Raw genomic sequence first — 19,532 nt, forward strand, 5'->3', positions numbered from 1 at the left:
GCGTCAGGCGCCAGGCGCGCGAACGCAGAAAGAGCCACAACAGACGGCAAAGCACGAGGAAGGAGCAACCACACACAAAAAATGACAGGCAAAGCCACACAAAAGATCACAAATTGGCGTCGGCCAACAAAACCGATGCAGGATCGGCTTGGGCCTGGCCAAAACGCATTCGTGTCCGGGCATTCGGGCTGCCGACTAACACCGGAGAGCAAGCGCGAGAAGGAGCAGACAGAGCAAGCAACCCAGAGAAGTCCGGACGCGACGAACATAAACGCAATGGGAGTACTGCGCCCATCCAGAAAAATAAGAAGGACGGGGAAAGGAGACGAGGAAGGTTTGGGACGGGCAGGTTACAGAGACACCGGACAAGAAGGAAAATAAAGACAAAGACACGCGCAAAAGAAACTCACCGGGCTGTCGGGACGCCGGACACGCGACTCCACGTTGTGACGGTCGGCGGCCAATGACGCAGCGCCGGTCGCGGATGTGGTGTCGGTAGTCGGGTCGTAGAATTTGCCGGACAGCGGTTGCGCAGACGGCGCGTCGCCGTGGGCCGAATACGGTGTCGACGCGGCAGACGCGCCCGGCGGCGGCGCAAGGTGCGGCGAGCGCGAGCGCGACACGGACGACGGCACCGGCCGATGCTGCAACGGGGGACTGTTGTTGAGCAGATTGTTCACCGTCGGACCGACCGAGGCTGGCGAGGCGTGGCGGGCGCTGGGCGACGCCAGTGGACGGACGTCCGATTTGCTGGGCGAGCGCAGCGCAAAGCTGTCGTGGGCGCGATGGGGGGAGGAGGCCGTCGACGAGGCATAGGAATGTGAGTGTTGGTGCTGGTGCTGGTGCTGGTGCCGCGACGGGTAGGAAGCGGGCGATGCGGCAGGCTCGGGCTCGGGGTTGAGGATGTCAATGGCGCGCCGCCGCGTGCGGTCGTTGTCGCCGCTGCTGCCGTTGGTGGCGCCGTCGTTGTCGGACGAGCGACCCAACACGGTCGAGTGGAAGCTGCTGGAGTGGTCCATGATGTATCTATGTATCTCGTGCTGTTTTGGTCTGTCATCACCGGGCGAGAACGTTGGCAGATGTTGGCTGGTGCTGGATGCGGTTCTGGTGCAGCCAAGTACGACAGAAGCCCGCAAACAAGCTCTAACAAGACAGAGACGATAGGAAGACAAGAGGGACACAAAAGAAACAGAAGAAGACGAAAAAGGGAAGAAAAGGAAGGCCGCCGAGATCCTCTGCTGAGCGCATCGGTGTCGGGTTTTGCCAGGCGAAAAGCGCGGGTGAGGGTGGGCCGGGTGCCTAGCGAAGGGTGCGCATGCGCTGTACCGAATTTGTGCGCTTGTCGTGCTGGTGGTGTCGATGCGCGAAGCGATGGAGACCAGGAGAAACAGGACAGCGCGAGAAGCCCGCGAAAGTCGAGAGTAGAGGTCCGACAGTCCCAAATCCGTCAAAATGACGCAGTTCCAACACACCTGGGCTCAAAAAGTCACGATGACAGGACAGCGAGATCGTGGGCGTCGATGTCGATGCGAAAATGGCAGTCGAGCCAGCGGCGATGTGCGTGGTGATGGCGATGGCGATCGTGGACGGGGTGGTGGGACAGATTGGGGAGATGGGGATGACAATGGCAGGATGGAGCGGATGACGGATGGAGGATGAGATGGAAATTAGGTGACGGCGGTGGAAACCCAGACTCGAGAACGAGTGACGCCCATTTTTGGTGCGCCTTTGCTCGGCGAGTCCTTTTTTTTTTTTTTCCTTTTTTCCCTCTTTCGCTCAACGGCTTTATTGTGTTGCTCTATCCTGCGAATGATTCTGGCTCGCTCCGGAGTAGAAGTACTTGCGTTTGTGTGCAGATTCCGCGCTTACACGATGTCTCCCTTCGGTCCCGCCCGTTGCAACCCACATGAGTCGAGAGCTCTTTTCTGTTTCCTTTGTCATCCCCTATTCTCGTCCACCTTTCGACGTACTTGGACATCTGGCTCGCCTGCGATGTGTCTTTGTCCGTTCTCTCCATGATTACGTCCTTTTGCGACAAAGTATCCTTCTCAACGCCGGTCTGCTGTGCCTCCCTCCGTGTGGCCCTGTACTTGGGGTCCCTCTTCCTCTGTGCTTGTACTTCGTATGTTCTCCTCCGCGGCCTTGCGCCCCCCCCCCCCCCTTCCCCCCCCCCATCTTACCGTTCCCTCAGAGTTGCGATTTTGTGCCTTCTGGGTCTCGCTGGATCCTCTGGGGCGGCCGCGCTCCCCGGCTCCTCGACCAATGGCAGTCTCCAGTGTTCCAGGCCGTTCGGTTCTCTCCCCTCAGCCTGGCACCACGCTAGTGCATCGCCCCTTTCTTCTTTCGGAATTTGTCGATAAACGACGAGAATGAGCAGAGGGCGATGCTGCCAGAAGGAAGGAAGCCAGAAGTGGCCAATATTTGTCTCTTGCCCTCTGAGCCCTCTTTTCCTTATTCGCCCTCCCTTGCACCTTCCCTCGCTCGCTCGCTTCCCAGCATCTTGCCGCGTCGTCACTCGGGCCAAGGCGATCCACTTCACCACAGCTCTTCCTGCCACGTCTGTGGCCTGGCCCCAACCGCGACTGCCGTGTCGGTTTCAATGTTGTCCTTTCCGCTCATTCTCCATTTTGCTGTCTGATTGCCGCCACACGACTCACATCTACCCACTTTTGCATCACTCTTGCCCTACGTACACCAATCATCACCACTTAAATCGCAGACATCATGTGACACTCAATGGAACCACAAAGTACGAGCTACGGAGTACACGCTCACCTTTCATTGTTGCCCGCAGCAGCAACCAACCGCATGGGCCTGCTCGTGTACTTCGCCATCGAATGGGATGTTGAAGATGAACAAGGCCACGTCAAGGACTACGGCATACAGAGTACGATGAAATACACTACCTTTTGTAGCCCACGGCCTGGATGCGAAACGCCAGGACTGGCGGACCAGCATAACCGCACGAGAAAAGGACATGACACGGCGTTGTAGCTTTAATGGAATCGTCCAACTTTTAAAACGCTATTTATATCAAACAGGTTCCAGTGGCAGCGAGAAAAGCCTGACAACGCACCTGCAAACAGCTCACTGCGAGTGCGGACCGTGCGACTCTGGGGCATCCGTCAGCGCCCGTTTTTCAGGGCAAATGGCGATCAAAAGAAACGTTGGCAAAGCCTCCTGAAGCGCCCCGGACTTAGTCGCAGTTATCGTCATCGGCTCCATCTGATCGTAGGGGTTACGCCATTTCGTGAACTGAGTAAGTGAAACTCGCACGCCGACGAACTACGCACTGTGCCCAAATCACGGCTGTTTATGCCGATCGGGACATGCCGTTTGTTGTTTTTTTTTTTTTTTTTTTTTTGCGGTTTTTCATCGTTTTTGTTCTTCAAATCTTTCATTTCTCAAACTAGACTCTATTTCTGTAAAAAAAACCAGTCACTGGGAACAAGAAAATAACCATCGCCTTGCCGACGGACATGGTGTCGAGGCAAACGACAAAAAGAGGAAACATGGATGCAAAGTGAAATAAATAAACTAAAAATAAAACAACCCGTCCAAATTATTCTTGGTGTTGTGTCTTTTCCCGCTCTATAATATTTTTTGGTGGATTGTCCGACCCCGATCAAGAACTCCCATTTACACAGCACCGGCGCTGATCATCTTTTTCCGCAGGTAGTTCTTGTACTCCGAGATGCTGCCGTCCCATGTCCGGATGGTCCGGTTCTCGCACACCAGGATCTGCTTGGCAATCTTGTCCAGCAGACGGAAATCGTGGCTGACGACAATCACACCGCCCGTGAAGGCGTTGATGGCTTCGGCGAGACTGTCAATGGTCGGGATGTCGAGGCCGTTGGTCGGCTCGTCCAGCAGCAGCATGTTGGGGCCCTCAATGGCCAGCAGCGCGAACACGATGCGGCTCTTCTGGCCCTCGGACAGGGTGCCGATCAGCGCCGTCTGCGCCTCGCCCGACAGGCCGTACTTGCCCAGCTGCTGGCGCCAGTACTGGTAGTCCTGCGACTTCTCGCGGTACTTCTCGCGCACAAAGTCGAGCGCCGACTTGGTCATGTCGAGCTGCTCGGCCGAGTGCTGCGAATACAGGCCGAGCTTGAGGTGCGTGTGCCGCGACACCGACCCCTCCGTCGGGCTCAGCGCGCCCGTCATCAGGCGCAGCAGCGTCGACTTGCCCACGCCGTTGGGGCCCACCAGGGCCGTGCGCGAGTCCATGTCGAAGCCCAGGTCAATGTTGCGGTACAGGTCGTCCTTGGGGTCGCCCGAGTACGAGAACGTGACGTTGTCAAACGACAGCACCGGCGGCGGCAGCTTCTCGACGTCGGCGAAGCGGAACGTGAACACGCGGTCCTGCACCACGGGCTGGATGAAGCCGTCGGCCTCCATCTTGTCGAGAATCTTCTGCCGCGACTTGGCCTGGCGCACCAGGTTGGCGTAGGTACCGGCGCTGGCAATGAACTTCTTGATGTGCACAATCTCCTCCTGCTGCTTCGTGTAGGCTTTCATCTGGTTGGTCTCCTGCTCCGTCCGCGTCTTCACGTACGAGTCGTAGTTGCCACCAAAGTACATCAGCTTCTTCTCGCGCATGTCAATCATGGTCGTGCACACGCCGTTGAGGAAGTCCTGCGAGTGCGACACCAGCACCAGCGTGCGCTCCCACTTCTTCAGGTACTCCTCCAGCCACACACAGGCCTCCAGGTCCAAATGGGCCGTCGGGTCGTCCAGCAGCAGCAGCGACGGCTTGACGAACAGCGCCTTGGCCAGCGCCACGCGCATCCGCCAACCACCGGACATGTCCTTGGTCTTCTTGTTGATCGTCTGCTTGTTGAAGCCCAGGCCCGTCAGAATGAGCGAGGCACGCGTGCCGAATGTCGAGGGGTCCATCTTCTCCATATGCTGTTGGGTAGGTTAGTACTGGAAGATGAATGCAAAAAAAGGGGGACAAAAGAGTGGAGACAGTGCAGTATCCCTCCCCATCAGGGCCGTCCACGTACATCGTACAGATCCAGCAGCACCGGGCTCTCGGGGCCCTCATCCTCCAGCAGCTTCTCGGCCAGCTTGTCGAGACGCTCCAGCTCGTTCTCGGCCTCCTTGACGACCCACTCGAGGGCGCCCAGCTCGCTCGGCGGCGCGCCTTCGTTGAGCAGGTAGATGTCGACAAACTCGGGGATGGGGAACTCGCGCGCGTCAATGGCCTTCATCAGCGTAGACTTGCCGCAGCCGTTCTCGCCCAGCAGGCCGTAGCGTCTGCCGTATGTGAGCTCGAGCGTCGAGTCTGTGATGAGGACGCGGCCGTGGAACACCAGACTGGTGCTCGTGATCTTGACGTCACGGCTGGTAGACGTCGAAGCCAGCACACCCGTCGTCACGCGGTCCGACAGGCCGTGCTTGTCCATCTGTGCAGCCAACCGCTTCACCTCATCGGGGTCGTTGACAATCGCGTTGGCGTCGGCGTCGACCTCGTCGCCGTTCACCGAGGAGGTCGCAGTGCTAGCGGTCTTGGAACCGGCCTTGGACCGCGAAGCGACCGTCTTCTTGCCGCCACCATCGGCGGCCTTCTTTGCGAGTCTCTTCTCCTTGGAGGCGGAAACCATGTTGGGCAGGTCGGGGGGGTTTGTCGTTGTTAGAGATGAGGGAGAAAGGAGGAGGGAAACGGGTGGAGGCGGATCGTAAAGTCGAGTCTCTTTACTTTTCCGATTTCGAACAGAAAATCAGAATATGTCGAATAAAAAGACGAGGACGTAAAATGAGAAAGAAATAACGAAGGAAAAGTGATGCCGTAGGGTCGAAAACAGCAAACACGTAGAGGCGATAGAGAGGAAGAAAGATAGTAGAGGATTGGATCTTTGTTGGCCGTGGCGGGGTTTTCGTTCCCTAGCGATTTTTTTTTTTTTTTGTTAGTGAAAACCTTGGAAACTTGGTGGGGTCACACTGGCCGCTCCAGTAAGAGTTTTCATAATCCGCCTTCCATCCCTACCAACCTTTACCAACTGCATGCCTAAAACCTATTTAGTCATTAATACGGTGCACAATGCGATAATACGTCACAGGTCACGTGTTTTCACAAGCCAAGCCTCTATTGTGTAGGCAGCTCTTGTTTGCCTCTGTGCCCAAATTTGCCTCCAGCTCGTCGGTATGGACTTGAGGACGCTGACTTTCACTGAACTCGTCTATTTTTGACTTCTTGTAGCCTTTACAGAGTATACTTTACGAGGTCGAAGCATCAGCACTGCCTATTTCGGCTATCGCCTATAGTTAGCTGGTTATTAGAGCTAGCTTTGTATGTGTTTCAGTACAACGATACATTTGTTTTGGGGGGTAGCAGAACAACGCATAGTATTGATGTCAGTAAAATAAAAGAGCACTTGTTTTCTGATCTGTTTTTTTTTTTTTTTTTATCAATTTAATTTGATTCACAAGCTCTATCAATTTACTTGTTTGAGGATTTATTCCTCAGTAAAAATATAATATATAAGTAAAATATAAATAAATTTACAAGAAAATATAAGAGACCATATCGAATCTGAAATATTATCATAATAAAATCCTTAGATCATTAAAATGTGTGCAGGCCCAGTACTACATGTCAGTGCCACAAACTCTCCCATGTATTAAATTTGAAAATAATAAGTAAACAGAAAAGCAAGGGCAGTCACTGCGACTATTGATGAGATTCGTTAATATGTAGAATGAATTAAATAGCCTACGCAACACTATTATCCTAATCTGCAGCGTATGAAATGAATTATGAAGTGCATCCTACTTTTGCCGAGACCGGCAATTTTTTGGACCTGGAATGGAAGTGTATAAGGGATGCCGAGCGAGACAATTCGACAGATCGCCTTTGTAGATACCAGCATGGTTTCTGACACATCCAGAAAAGTTGTACTTGGATGCATGTGCTGATATGCTCTTCTCGGTGACTATGTTGGCCCTGAGCCATTCTGTTCTTGGAGTTGTGGTTGGACAGCGCGATATTTCGGGACCGCAGCCTGTCGTCCATCAGCAACATATTGGAAAAGTCAACAGCACACATTGCCTATCTCCAGACGCTGTCCAAACAGCCAGCACCCTCACCGGCCAGGAAGAGGGAACCAATGGCATCTACGATGGTCAGACAGCCTCGAAGGTGTAAGCCCTAATCCAATACTGGCAAAGTTGCAAAATCCGTGATGGACTACTCACAAAATACAGTGACGACGCCAACTTTATCAATGTCTGTGCTGGGCTGCGTCTGACAAACGGTCGGCAGCTGTCGACTTCGTCATGCAACGGTATACCAATGGGCCGGCTACCGGCCAAGACGAATATGGTGGCGTCGCTGATCACGGCGCCGGCCTGGAATGCCACGCTGCCCGCACACACCACGTTCGACATTGTCATCCAGACGGTGCATCTGCGGGCGGGCCACCTCGTAAACCCGCTGTCCAACTACTACACGGCGCCCCAGGACCTCGATGAGCACGGCGATATCTATGGACATTGCCACATCACTGTGCAGGCCTTGGCAGGTACTGGAATCTCAGGCGAAGCAGCGGATGCCCTTGCGCATGTACCAGACCCGTCGTCGTTTGTCTTCTTTAAAGGTGTCGATGACCCGGTCACAGCCGATGGGCGGTTGCAGACGACCGTCCCTGGGGGTCTGCCGGCAGGCTCATATCGGGTGTGCACCATGATTGCAGCCCAAAACCACCAACCCGTGCTCATGCCGGTGGCCCAACGTGGCGCTCAGGATGACTGCGTGCGATTTCGTGTTGCTGGTGGGGACTGAAACCAAGACAGCAGATCACCAAAGATGGGATATTTGAAAGGATAGAAGTATTCATTAATTAAATTCAGGGGGTATCGTATTTATTGTACAGATACTAGATCGCGTGATGTGCCAATGTGCGCATCAGAGAAACATTCTGGATGCTCTGGGCCCTAGGAGCTGTACCTTGCGAAGAGGCAAGAATATGAAATAAAAACTATAAAATAAGTCGTCTCAAGGAAAATGGATCCGACCAGTTTGAGTCTGTCAACAGTCCAACGCGTAATGTGGACAGAAACATATCACAAAACAAAATCATGCATGTCAAGACAAGTTTGAGCACGCACTGCGTGTCGCCAATTTAGCGTCGGCACTCAAGCAGGAAGCCAAGTCAGGATTTTGTCGACCAGCACGCGTTTGTTGACAGGCTTGGAAATGTAGTCGTCCATGCCGAACGCCAGGCACTGTTCACGGTCACCCTTCAGGGCGTACGCTGTCATGGCGATGATTGCTAGCTGAATACCGTTTTTTCTGATCTGTACTGTAGCCTCATGACCGTCCATCACAGGCATACTAATGTCCATGAAGCAAAGGTCAAAATCTTTGGGTCGTTCGATAACATGTTTGACGGCCTGTGACCCGTCCGAGGCAACAGTGACGCAATCTGTATCGAAGCCGAATGAGGCAAGGATGCGGAGGAGGATACGTTGGTTGGTGGTGTTGTCTTCTGCAACCAAAAGACGTTTTCCAGGAGCACGTTTGCGCAAAAGAGCAACGTTTTGCTCAAATTCGATTTGAAGTCGAGCTTGAGGATCTTCGGGTAGAGTGCTCAGGTCAATAGACTTGTTACCGCGGGTTGATGAAGATAAAAGATCCATGAGAGGGATGGTGAGGGCGGGTAAGGAGGTGGATGATATGGGCGTGATGGTTTCAGCTGGGGATTGCGGGGACTGGGGCGTGCTATAGTTGTCCACGTTTGAGACTGGCGATGCTTTCGATTCGGGAAGGGGTGCTTCCGCTGGAGGCGGCGACGTTCCTTCGTTCGGCGGAGTAGTTATTGGTGATGAAAAGTCTGACTGTACTGAATCGGATGACACCTCGGGAGACAAAACAATTTCTCCACCCGGCAGAGGACTGGTATCTCCATCATCTTCGATGAGATCGAAGCCCGAGCCCGAGGCCACTTCGGCCTTTGACAGGCCGACCTTCTTGGCAATTCTTTCTAGCGGAGGTGGGATGGTCTGTGCCTTTTCAAGCTCGAATTGTGCCAGTTCTTGCCCTGGCGGCGTCAATGCGCCCCTGTGTGAAAGCCGCTTATTGGTCTTCACTTCCACGTCGGTCATGTTCAGTTGGGACAGGCTCTTGATCTTCAGGAACCTGATGGAAAACCAGAAAATGCATCCGTGCCCGTCTGGATTCGGTGTAAACCCAATGGTGCCACCCATCAGTTCGACAAGAGACTTGCAAATGGATAAGCCAAGCCCTGTGCCCTGGAACCTCTTCTTGGTTGTGGTGTCGACCTGCGTAAATGGCATAAAGAGGCTGTGAGATGCGTTTTTTGGAATTCCGATGCCAGAGTCCGTGACTCTGGTGTGTATGGTGAAGGTGTCTTCGTCTTGGTCCTGAACAGTTACGGCCACTCGGATAATTCCCTTATCTGTAAACTTTTTGGCGTTGCCAACGATGTTTTGTACGATTTGACGATATCGTAGTGGGTCTCCCTGCACAGCTCGAGGCAAATCGCTGGCAAGTGCCAACTGCAGTCGGACGTCCGGCTGCAATGTCGGTTCGATACTGCGAACAACCGATGTGACAATACTGCCGATGCCGACTATGTCGGTATGGATTGAGAAGCTGCCAGATGCGAGCTTGGAATAGTCCAGGATGTCGTTGATGACATGCAACAGTACTTGGCCGGATTCGTCGATGATGCTCGCAATTTCGCGTTGTTCGGGTGTCAACACAGTGTCAAGGAGCAGACTGCATGCCGACAGCATGCCGTGCATCGGCGTGCGGATCTCGTGGGACATGTTGGCGACGAAATCAGACTTCAGCTTTGCGCTCTCCTCGTATGCGGCAAGCACTCGGACCTCGGCGGCGCGGCGCTCCGTCATGTTGCGGGTCACCTTGCCAAATCCCACGTGCACTCCATCCTTGTAGATGGCCGTGATGGTGACGTTGGCCCAGAACCGGCTCCCATCCTTGCGGAAACGCCAGCCCTCGTCCTCGATACGGCCATAGCGGAGACAGTCCTCCAGTTCTCTCTGGGGTTTGTTGTCGGCAATGTCCTTGGGGCCATAGAAAATGGAAAAATGCTTGCCGATGATTTCCTTCTTGGTGTAGCCTTTGTTCATCTCAGCGCCGGCGTTCCAGGTCATAATGTAGCCTTCGGTGTCGATCAAGAAGATGGCGTAGTCTTTGACAGAACGGACAAGGATGCCGAACGCCTCGTCGATGGAGGTGTCGCTCGCCAAACTATGATAATCTGGTTCTGGTATAAATGTCGACTGCGCTTCGCCTGCAAGAGGAACGGTTAAAGGAGGCACGGTCGGGGGCAGTGACGGCATGGGTTCCACTGTGGGAGAGGTCGAGGTCGACTGGGTGTGTGTCCATTCCAAGACCACCGAATACGGAACATCGTTGCGGAATACGGGGATGGTGCGGAGGCTCCAGGCCAGGTCCACGCCTAAGCCAGTCACGGCAGCGCCCGTCGAGGTGTTGCGTCCTGACAGTGTCTGTACTGCACGCAGGTTGATTGATGCCTGCAAGATAGTCTTGATACGGACGCGATCGTTGTTGGACAGAAGAACCTGGTCTTCGATTGCGACAAGAATGTCGCGGCCAACGCAGTTCTTCGTTTCGAGCCCCAGGACAGCAAGAAAGCTTCGCGAGGCGCGCACGATTTGAAACGTAGGGGAGAGGATGGCGGATGCGACGGGGGACAGGTCGAATATTTCGCAGACATCGATATCGCTACCGTCGGTAAATATTGGTGTGCCCTCTTTGGAGGAGGCCATGTCGAGGGCGGCATTGGGCATCGAAGCGGAACTATCATCTGACGCCGACGGTGCCAACATTGTTTGGACAACCGGTTGCCTCAGAGAGGCAGTGAGGCGGTGGAAAAGACGTAAGCCGATCCAGCGTGGCGGCAGAATCGAGACGAACACTGATGTACGAATAGAAAGAACGGCGGAAACTGGTGCCTGTCGTGGCTGTGATGTTTTGTGTTCAATAAATTGTTACAATGCCTTTTCGTTTTTAGCCCGGTAAAGTTAGCTTTTGACGATATGGGTTGAGGTTGTTAAGGAAGTGGATAAAAAGGTTCCGGCAGTTTAACTGAACAAAATAAATCAACACGAAACAACGCAGCAGATAACCAACAACAGCGAGAGCCATCGTCGCCATCGCGCCTTTTGCAGGGACCGCAGAGAGGGGATAGAAAGTGAAAGGCATGGTGGGGGGGTTAGGGGTGAGACCAGAGCGGAATAAGCAAAGCCCAAAAACACAATACAACACAATCTGGACTGGTCTTTCCAAAACGCTCATCACCGATCACCTGCTTGCCCCCAGACGAACTGTGGACAGCTGGGGTTTGTGTGACAACTGCACTGGAGCGGCTACGACGGCATATGTGGGTGGCTGTGGTGTGTCGCCTACTCAACATTCTGTCTTGACAGACTCCATTCAATGCCAGAGACCCTGCTTTAGCTCCACGATAATGGTTCTGGCGTCATCTCTGGACTTGGGGCAGCGGATAAGCCGCTGTGAGAAGCCAGAATAAAAGCAGACGAGCAAGTGGGCTTGGAGAATCGAGACAGTGGGGAGGCCACTCCTCCGAACTCGAGGGAAAAACATGGCAGCGGCCACCTTTGGCGATGCCAAGCACATGAGAGGAGGGGAACTTCTGTTGTGTAGGACAAACAGAGTACCACAGTAGACGACCAGACGACCTTGTAATACGCCGCATACTTGTTGGAACAGCAGCAATTGGATTTTCGAAGCATCTTGTAACGGTTCCGCATTGGCAACTGTCAAATTCTGCCAGGTACTTTGGAGACCTGAGCTGCCGGGATGCAGGCCTGTTCTTTGAGCGGGGGCAGGTGGGTATGTTGGGGTTCTCAATACCTTTTCAGCACCACCCTTGGCCTTCAAACCATTCCAGCCTTCTGACTGGATCTTGGGATGTACTCTCAAACGAGGGGCTTCATGTCTCTGGGCCGAAAAGGACCATTGTATCCGGACCAATCGCGGTGGCTCGTTGCTTCTCAATGGCCCAGTAAAAGTCACTGTTGAATGTAACCAGCCCCCCTTCGTCTTCATACCAGGATCCCTGTCTCGTGGAAAGTTTTGCGATGGAAAGTCTTTAATCACAACTTAAAGAACTGCAAGAATGTCGAGCGTCACAGGCGATTCGACACTGACAGTTGATGTCTACCAAAAGCATGGCCAACAACAAATAGAGGCCTGCATCAAGGAACCCTGGAATGCCGGTTGTTGATGCTGTTTGTACGCCGTAAGGAAGGAATTCAAGCTCGATCTCGATGACAATAATTAGTGGTGTGTAGCCTGCCGATTGGAAACACTGGGAGCATTTCGGCACAGATCATGGGGGGTGGGTGTTACAGCCTTAGATTGGATGGCAAAGTCGACAAATGCTATGTTGTCTTTATCGACCTTTTCGATGGATTTTTCGTTTTGCGTCGAAGATGCCCCGCCCACTCTGAGCCAATTAATGGCTTGCATCGGTTGGTGGACGTTGTCTGTATCTACCCCCGGAAAGGCTGTTAGTATGTGGATAAACAACAAGAATGCCTTTAGTCTTCCTACTAGCCAAGTAAGAGGCAGGTGAAGAAGTCGATTAAAGGGCTCGCTTGCCAGAAGGACACCATTTATCTGGGCTTGGAAACTCGACTTGTAACAGTCCAATCCGAGACATAGAGCAACGAGATGCGATCAGTCGACAACTGTCTTCGTTGACGAGCTCAGCCCTGGCTTTGATATGCCCATCGAACAGCGAGCTGGGCGACAAAGATAGAGACGCATCCACTGTGGTTGCACACTGTGCGGACGCCTATCTTGATGCTGATGTCGGCTCGGCGATAATTTAAAGGACGAGAAACCCGACTGACGCAGATGCCTCTGAAATTTCAACTTCAAGAAAGAGCATGAAAAAGGGGGTGAAATGCTGGAAAACGACTTGAAAAATTTGCACGAAAAGGGAAAGAACGAACGAACGAACACATTCGCGATGCATTTTTGCCAGGAAGGCGCAACTGGCTGCATCAAGACCATAACGCGTGAACAAACTGAGAAGGAGCGACCGGGCGCATTAGGGGGCATTCAGCCTGCCAGAGCTCGGCGCACCGGCGCTCACCAACTGCCGCCGTTGTCTTTTCAGTGCATGACACGGTGCAACTTCCCCCCTAGTTTTCGTCAGCCTCTGACTCTCGGAACAGCAATTCAGCCTTGTTGGACGCTACGCGGGACAGGATAAGGGACCTTTCTGCGCTTCCTCAGCTCCGCTGAACATCGTCATTCTTTGTCATTCTATGTCTTCCCTGGGCTTCTCAGCGACGATCTGATTCAATGTGGCATGTCTTTTTGCTTGCGACATCGCCCCATTTGACCTTACTTCGTCGCAGACGAAGAGGAACGAATCCTTGACAACTCACAAGATGCAGACGACTGGTTTTCGAGCTTGCGAGTTATGCCGTGCCCTCAAAGTGCGATGCATGCCAGCCGACGACGCTGCAGGGAGCAGTGGCGGCAGCAGCAGTCCCCAGGGCAGCAGCACGGGACCCGTCGCCCTGCCGCCTGTCTCCGAGCGGCCGGCGTGCCGTCGATGCAAGGACACGGGTTCGACCTGCGTCTACACCGAGCCTCGGAGGACGAAGCGGAAGCGGACCGACGTGCGCGTCCGTGAGCTGGAGCGCGAGGTGCGCATGCTGAGCGAGCTGCTGATGCTCCGGAGACGCGTCGCCGAAGAGGGCATGCCTGTGTCCGAGTACGAGCAGGCCCAGACTTCGGCACGAGCGTCGCTGGCGGCCGCTGCTGCGACGGCTATGCCACCACCGGCCCAACAATCTCTGCCCGACACGCCGTCTGCTTTGTTTACGACTCCAACGCCATTGAGCACCTCCACGAATACGCCACACAGCGGTACACATCAAGCACCACAACCGCCCGCAGCAGCAGCAAGAACAACGACAACTCCAACTTCTGCTAGTACGACGAGAGCAGGGACGGCAGCCACCGACAACATGGCATTGCATAGCCAGCCACAGCCTCTAGTAGCCGACCCTGTGGCGGCCGGCATTTTGTCCATGGAGAAAGCCGTTCGCCTGTTCCGCCGATATGTCACGGTGATGGCACCGCAGAGGCCGTTTGTCGTGTTTCCCAAGGTGACGCTGTCTGGCGAGATGGAGTTTACGCCGGCCGTGGAGGCTTCGATCAGCATGGTGGCGACTCTGGTCCGCGAGCATACGCCTGTCCTCTTTCTGTCGATCCTGACAGCTGCCTTGGGGACCGGCGCAGACGACGATAGCACCGATGGTAGCACCGACGGCAGCGCCCACAACTTGAACGACAACAGCAGCGGCGGGCAGGAAGACGTAGCCACGTTGCTCGACTCATTGCTACTACGTGTCTATGCCGACCGCATCATCTACCAAAGCGAGAAATCCCTGGAGCTGGTCCAGGCGCTTTTGATCTCCTCGAACTGGAACTTTTACAGCTTCGAAAGACCGACTAGTAACTGCCTCATACATGCCACAGCTGAGGCAGCCGTCAACCAGAGCACTGACCAAAATGGCTCGAACCCGACCGTCAGCGGATTCGACAACCTGCGCTTCTACCAGCATCTGCACATGGCAGCCACCATGGCCGTCGAGATCGAATCCGAGTACCACGAAAAGGGACGCGTTCGGACAGGACGCACCGGCGGCGGCGTTGTCAGTGGTCTCTTGGAGGATCCATTGGCGTTTGAGCGGACGCTGCTGGCGTGCTACATGTGCTGTTCGAGCATCTCGCTTGGCTTCCATCGCCAAACCATGCTCTCCTACACCCCCGTCATGGCTGGGTACCTTCGGCGGCTGGAAGCATCGCCCCATGCCGCTCCGACCGACCCGGTCACGGTGGCCTGGGTTCACCTACAACGAACGGTCGACACGAGCGCGGGTGTATTGGGCCTGCGGGCGGTTGTCCGCAACGGCAGTGGTGCAGCGACACTCGCCGACAGCTCGGCGACGCACGGCTACGATGCGGTGCCCGACCTGGCCGACCCGAACTTCCAAGCTCGATTAATGAATGTCACGCGACAATTGGAGCAGTGGCGGGTCGACCACAGCCGCTGCTTGACCAGTACGTCGGCCCTGGTCTTCGAGCCCGTCAATATTGTAACGTCGTCTTTGCTAACCGCTTCGTTTTAGACTCTCTCCTCATTCAATACCATACGATCTTGTGTTTGCTTCATGAATCCTGCTTTTACAATGAGTTTGCCGCGTCCGACTTGAAGCCTCCGTATCGTGTTTCCATCCCCGGGACCTTTGAAGACATGCCTGCCCGCAAGCCCATGACACAGGCCCACCTCACGTCCCGGCGCATCTGCCTGATGGCCTCTCGCTCCCTCATTGGCATCTTCCTGGCCTCGCCCACGGAACAGCTGCTCGGCTCCCCTGTGGTCGTCTATGCGCGTGTCGGCTATGCCGTGCTCGTTCTCCTCAAGCTGCAGATCTCGGCGGCCCTGCCCGGCGGCGCCATGCACGGCCTTCTCCTCGACACCGTGACGGGCGACTCGGCCACGCAGATCTACCAGTACCTGGAGTCGCTGATTGCGCGTCTCGAGGAGCTCGAGGCGCTGGGCGGCCGCATCGCGTCTGTCTGGATTGCCATGGTGCGCATCATTCATACGTGGTACGAAGCCTACTTTGTTCCGGCGGCGAGCGGCCGCCCGGCCGAGTCCAACTCAAACGTCAACCCCGTGCTGGAGCCGCTGCGGTACTGCGTGCAGTCCAGCCAGGTGCAGCCGCCGTACACAATCACGCCGGAGATTCTGAAGCACAGCGAGCTGCACCGGGACCGGCGGAAGCACGACCCGTACTCTGTGACCGACGAGGGTTTTGCGTCTCTCGTGAACGGCATCGGCACGTCCGTGTGCGGCATGCTGTCGACGATGAGCCCCTCCGAGGAAGAGGCGTTCCTGTCGAGTGCGCTGGACACGGGCGAGATTGACCGCTGGATGGACCCCCGGATCGGACTTGGGGACATCCAGAACCGGCTCTTTGAGTTTTCGGCCATGTGAGCATCTCACAATCACGACGTGTACGCTACGTTCGCAACGAAGGTGTTTTGGGTTTATGTGCGCTATACGTTGTTACGGAGTTTTGCTGCATTTTCTTTTCTTTTTTATTAATTTCACGGAATGATACCACTCCGCGGGTCTTGTTTCGATGTGTACTAGTATCGGCATAGATAGAGCATGGACTTCGTCTAGAATTTGATGTGGGTATTGGTTGTTATTGTATCTAATGCCATAATCAAGAGGGCAGAAACAGTCTGATAGATGGAACGATGGAGAGAAGAAAGAGAAAAGTCTGCCAAAAAAGAGAAGAAAAAGGAAAGCCTGAAAGTCTAGGTTGGCTCTACAGCCATGTAACAAGGCGGTCCCAAAAACACAGCACATAGAAAGAAACCCACCTCTTTATAAATATTCCGAAACGAGTAAATCGAGTAAATGCCAAAGTATACGCCAAATGATGCGAAAGTATGCCGCGGTAAGAGATCGTCGGTGCTGTTTTACACACCTTCACCTTCGCCCACCGTCTTCTTGGCGGCCTTCTGTTTCTGCTCCGCCTTCTTGGCGAGGGCAATGCGCCGGCGCTCTTCCTCGCCCTCGATGCCCGTCTTGACCGTCTCGTGCGACACCCGCAGAGCCTTCTTGCGGATCAAGAAACTGGCCAGCAGACCGGCGCCTGCAAAGGCGACGAGCTCGAACCAAATGGCCTGGATCGCCTTGTAGAGCGCAAGACGCACGGCGGTCTGGGCGGCCGCGGGCAGGGCGTCGACGAGAAACAGGTTGGCCTGGGCGTTGGCGCCGGTGAGTTCGTCGGCAATGGCGGTGTTGCCGCCGACAGCGGCGAGGATGGTGTCGTACTGGGAGGTCATCTTGTTGGCAAAGACGGTGGAGCCGATGACGACGGCGATGGCGGAGGACATGCTGCGGACGAGAGCAAAAGAGGCCGTGGCAGAGGCATTGTTCTGAGGCGGCACGTTGCTCTGGAGGGCGACGAGGGGCGGCTGGAACATGAGACCTGTGCCAACGCCAATGATGCCCTGGTACATGATGATACGGGCCCAGGACGACGAGAACGTGGGCGCGTGCTGGCTGGTGGGCAAGTCAATCAGAAGACCCGCGCCGAGGATGGAAAACAAGAAGCCAGCAAAGATGAGGTCCATGTAGCGGCCGGTCTTCTTGAGGTAGATGCCGCTGGACGCGGCACAGACAGAGACACCAAAGCTCATGGCCAGCAGATAGACGCCCGAGAGAAGAGGCGTCGCGCCGAGCACGGCCTGGAAGTAGGTCGGCATAAAGTAGGTGGCCTGGGTGAAGGTCAAGCCGTGGAACAGGCAGACCAGCAGACAGGCCAGGTTGGAGCGGCTCTTGTACATGTGGGTAGGAACGACGGGATACTTGGCGACCCAGTGCTCGATGGCAACGAACAGGCCGATGGTGACGACGCCGAAAACAATGAGGCAGATGACAATGGCTGAGTTCCAGGGGTAGGAGGTGCCGCCGAACTGCAGGCCCATCAGCAGCATGAGGGTGCCGCCCGTAATCGTGAGAGTGCCGAGCCAGTCGATGGTCTTGAGGCCGGTCAACAGAGGCGTATGGGGTGTGGGCAGCTTGAGGGTGAAGAAAATGATGAAGAGTGCGGTACCAGAGATGGGCACTGCGACCATTAGTAGGGTGCCAAAAATAAAAGCAAGAAAGGTTCCGAAGGGCAGCACCAAGACGTACAGTTGATGTAGAAGCACCAGCGCCACGAGACATTGCTGGTCAAGGCACCGCCGACAACGGGGCCGAGGGCACTGGCCGTCGCCCACACCATGCCGATAACGCCATAGTACTTGCCGCGCTCACGGGCGGAGAAGAGGTCGCCAATGATGATGTTGACGAGCGTGAGCAGGCCACCGGCACCGATACCCTGGACGGCACGGCCGGCGATGAGCATGGTCAGAGAGTTGGCGGCGCCGCAGAGGGCGCAGCCGAGGATGAAGATGAGGTTGGCGGTCAGCAGGACGGGCTTGCGGCCCCAAATGTCGCTGAACTTGCCCCAGCCGGCCGTAGAAGCAGCGGACCCCAGCATGAAGGCCGAACCGACCCAGACAAAGCCAGCGGACGAGCCAAAGGCCTCGGCAATGGTAGGGAGGGCCGTGGTGATGATGGTCATGTCGAGGGCCGCCAGGAACACGGACATCTGCCGGGGGGGTCAGTCAAGGCGCGCAGAAAAACGGACGAAAAGAAATACAATAGGAAACTAAATCTAAATCTAAGGTCTTGGCACGGCAGCAACACATACACAAAGTGCGGACATCAACAGGACAATCTGAGCTTTCGCTCGCTTGTCGGCCTGGCCGGCTGGCGGTGCGCTGGCCGGTGCTTCTTCTGTGGAGGCCCCAGGACCGGCCAGTGTGTCGTCGGAGTTGCCATGGGCCGGGGCAACTGGCGCGTCCGTTTCCGTGGCAGAGCCGGCCCGGGGCGTGCTCTTCTCGTCGTCGTCCGTATGCGCGCCTATTGTCGGCGCTGCCGCAATTGTAGCAGCGTCGGTCTCGATGTCACGCGGCTGCGCGTCCTGCCCAGGGGCAGGCGTTGTTGTCTCAGCCATCGATGGCTGCGCAAGAGGCGTAACGTTATGCGAACCGCGGCGAGAGTACCGTAGCGATACTGATAATACCTAAACCTAATACCGGGACGGTAGCAACGTGGCCGGCAATCTGCGCAAAAAGGGCCGGCGAAAAGCTTGAACGCCGTCGACAGCAGTCGACTGTGGTCGACGAGGGTGGCACGGATAGAGATGGTGGATTGGAGGGCGATGGAGAGAAAGACGACGGGTGGAAAAAGCCAAGGCAGAAGAACGAGCTAAAGGGGATGCGGAAGGCGGACGTTGGCTAGGTTTAATATGGCGTGCACTGGAAAGGCCAGGCCAATTTTGCCCTGTGATCGGCAACAGGTCGCGACGACAGGGGGGTGGGCCAAAGGGGGAGCGGAGAAGAAAATAGGAGTACGACGCAGAGCGCAAAGCAGAAGAAACAGGCGAAAGGAAGAAGAGCAGAAAAAAAGAAAGCAAAGATCGGCACTTATAGCAGACAGTGAAAACAAGCGCCCCTCGATCGGCGTGGACCGGTGGCCGGTAGTCGACACGTCGCGACCCCTTTCGCACTCTGTCGCCCGGGGCTTTTGCTCAGCCGAACGGAGGGCAGACGCATGCTTCGACTGCTGCGTTGGAACCTTTCGCCGATCTTTGTATTGTCGCCTAATTTTCCCACATCGACAGAGACGAGATTGGGAGAGGCACAAAGGGAAGGTGGAACGAGGCTGGTCTGGTGGGCGTTTGGAAACGGAAACAGCTAGGCTTGCGCGTGGAAAGCACTTCGGAGTTTGGCTCTCTGCTCTTTCCTGCAATACACCAAAGATCTGTCCAGACTCGGCAGGAGCTACGGAGCGCTCCTAGGGCCGAAGCTGAAAGGGGAAAGCGCAGGGGTGGGGAACGAC

The 19,532-nt window shown here is 55.3% G+C and overlaps 6 protein-coding genes across 6 annotated transcripts; 2 read left to right on the forward strand and 4 right to left on the reverse strand.

The window, feature by feature from the left end:
- Positions 1-106: 106 nt before the first annotated feature.
- SPBR_03105 (uncharacterized protein) lies at positions 107-1,019 on the reverse strand (the record flags this gene model as incomplete). The annotated part of the gene is made up of 2 exons (XM_040761408.1): positions 107-154; positions 411-1,019. The coding sequence occupies 2 exons, from the start codon at positions 1,017-1,019 to the stop codon at positions 107-109; spliced, it is 657 nt and encodes a 218-aa protein (XP_040620540.1).
- Positions 1,020-3,639: 2,620 nt separating this feature from the next.
- SPBR_02530 (ATP-binding protein cassette, sub-family F, member 2) lies at positions 3,640-5,606 on the reverse strand (the record flags this gene model as incomplete). Its single annotated transcript, XM_040760833.1, has 2 exons — positions 3,640-4,908; positions 5,007-5,606. 2 exons carry the CDS (start codon positions 5,604-5,606, stop codon positions 3,640-3,642), a joined length of 1,869 nt encoding a protein of 622 aa, XP_040620541.1.
- A 1,688-nt stretch (positions 5,607-7,294) lies between these two features.
- Positions 7,295-7,783, forward strand: SPBR_03310 (uncharacterized protein; the record flags this gene model as incomplete). Its single annotated transcript, XM_040761613.1, has 1 exon — positions 7,295-7,783. One exon carries the CDS (start codon positions 7,295-7,297, stop codon positions 7,781-7,783), a length of 489 nt encoding a protein of 162 aa, XP_040620542.1.
- A 353-nt stretch (positions 7,784-8,136) lies between these two features.
- Positions 8,137-10,839, reverse strand: SPBR_02339 (uncharacterized protein; the record flags this gene model as incomplete). The annotated part of the gene is made up of 1 exon (XM_040760642.1): positions 8,137-10,839. The coding sequence occupies one exon, from the start codon at positions 10,837-10,839 to the stop codon at positions 8,137-8,139; it is 2,703 nt and encodes a 900-aa protein (XP_040620543.1).
- A 2,598-nt stretch (positions 10,840-13,437) lies between these two features.
- On the forward strand, positions 13,438-16,061 carry SPBR_02355 (fungal transcriptional regulatory protein; the record flags this gene model as incomplete). The annotated part of the gene is made up of 2 exons (XM_040760658.1): positions 13,438-15,156; positions 15,276-16,061. 2 exons carry the CDS (start codon positions 13,438-13,440, stop codon positions 16,059-16,061), a joined length of 2,505 nt encoding a protein of 834 aa, XP_040620544.1.
- A 494-nt stretch (positions 16,062-16,555) lies between these two features.
- SPBR_02477 (MFS drug transporter) lies at positions 16,556-18,645 on the reverse strand (the record flags this gene model as incomplete). Its single annotated transcript, XM_040760780.1, has 3 exons — positions 16,556-17,709; positions 17,778-18,237; positions 18,340-18,645. 3 exons carry the CDS (start codon positions 18,643-18,645, stop codon positions 16,556-16,558), a joined length of 1,920 nt encoding a protein of 639 aa, XP_040620545.1.
- Between the last annotated feature and the right edge of the window lie 887 nt (positions 18,646-19,532).

Source organism: Sporothrix brasiliensis (genome assembly GCF_000820605.1).
Source record: "Sporothrix brasiliensis 5110 chromosome Unknown Cont17, whole genome shotgun sequence".
NCBI classification, from domain to species: domain Eukaryota; kingdom Fungi; phylum Ascomycota; class Sordariomycetes; order Ophiostomatales; family Ophiostomataceae; genus Sporothrix; species Sporothrix brasiliensis.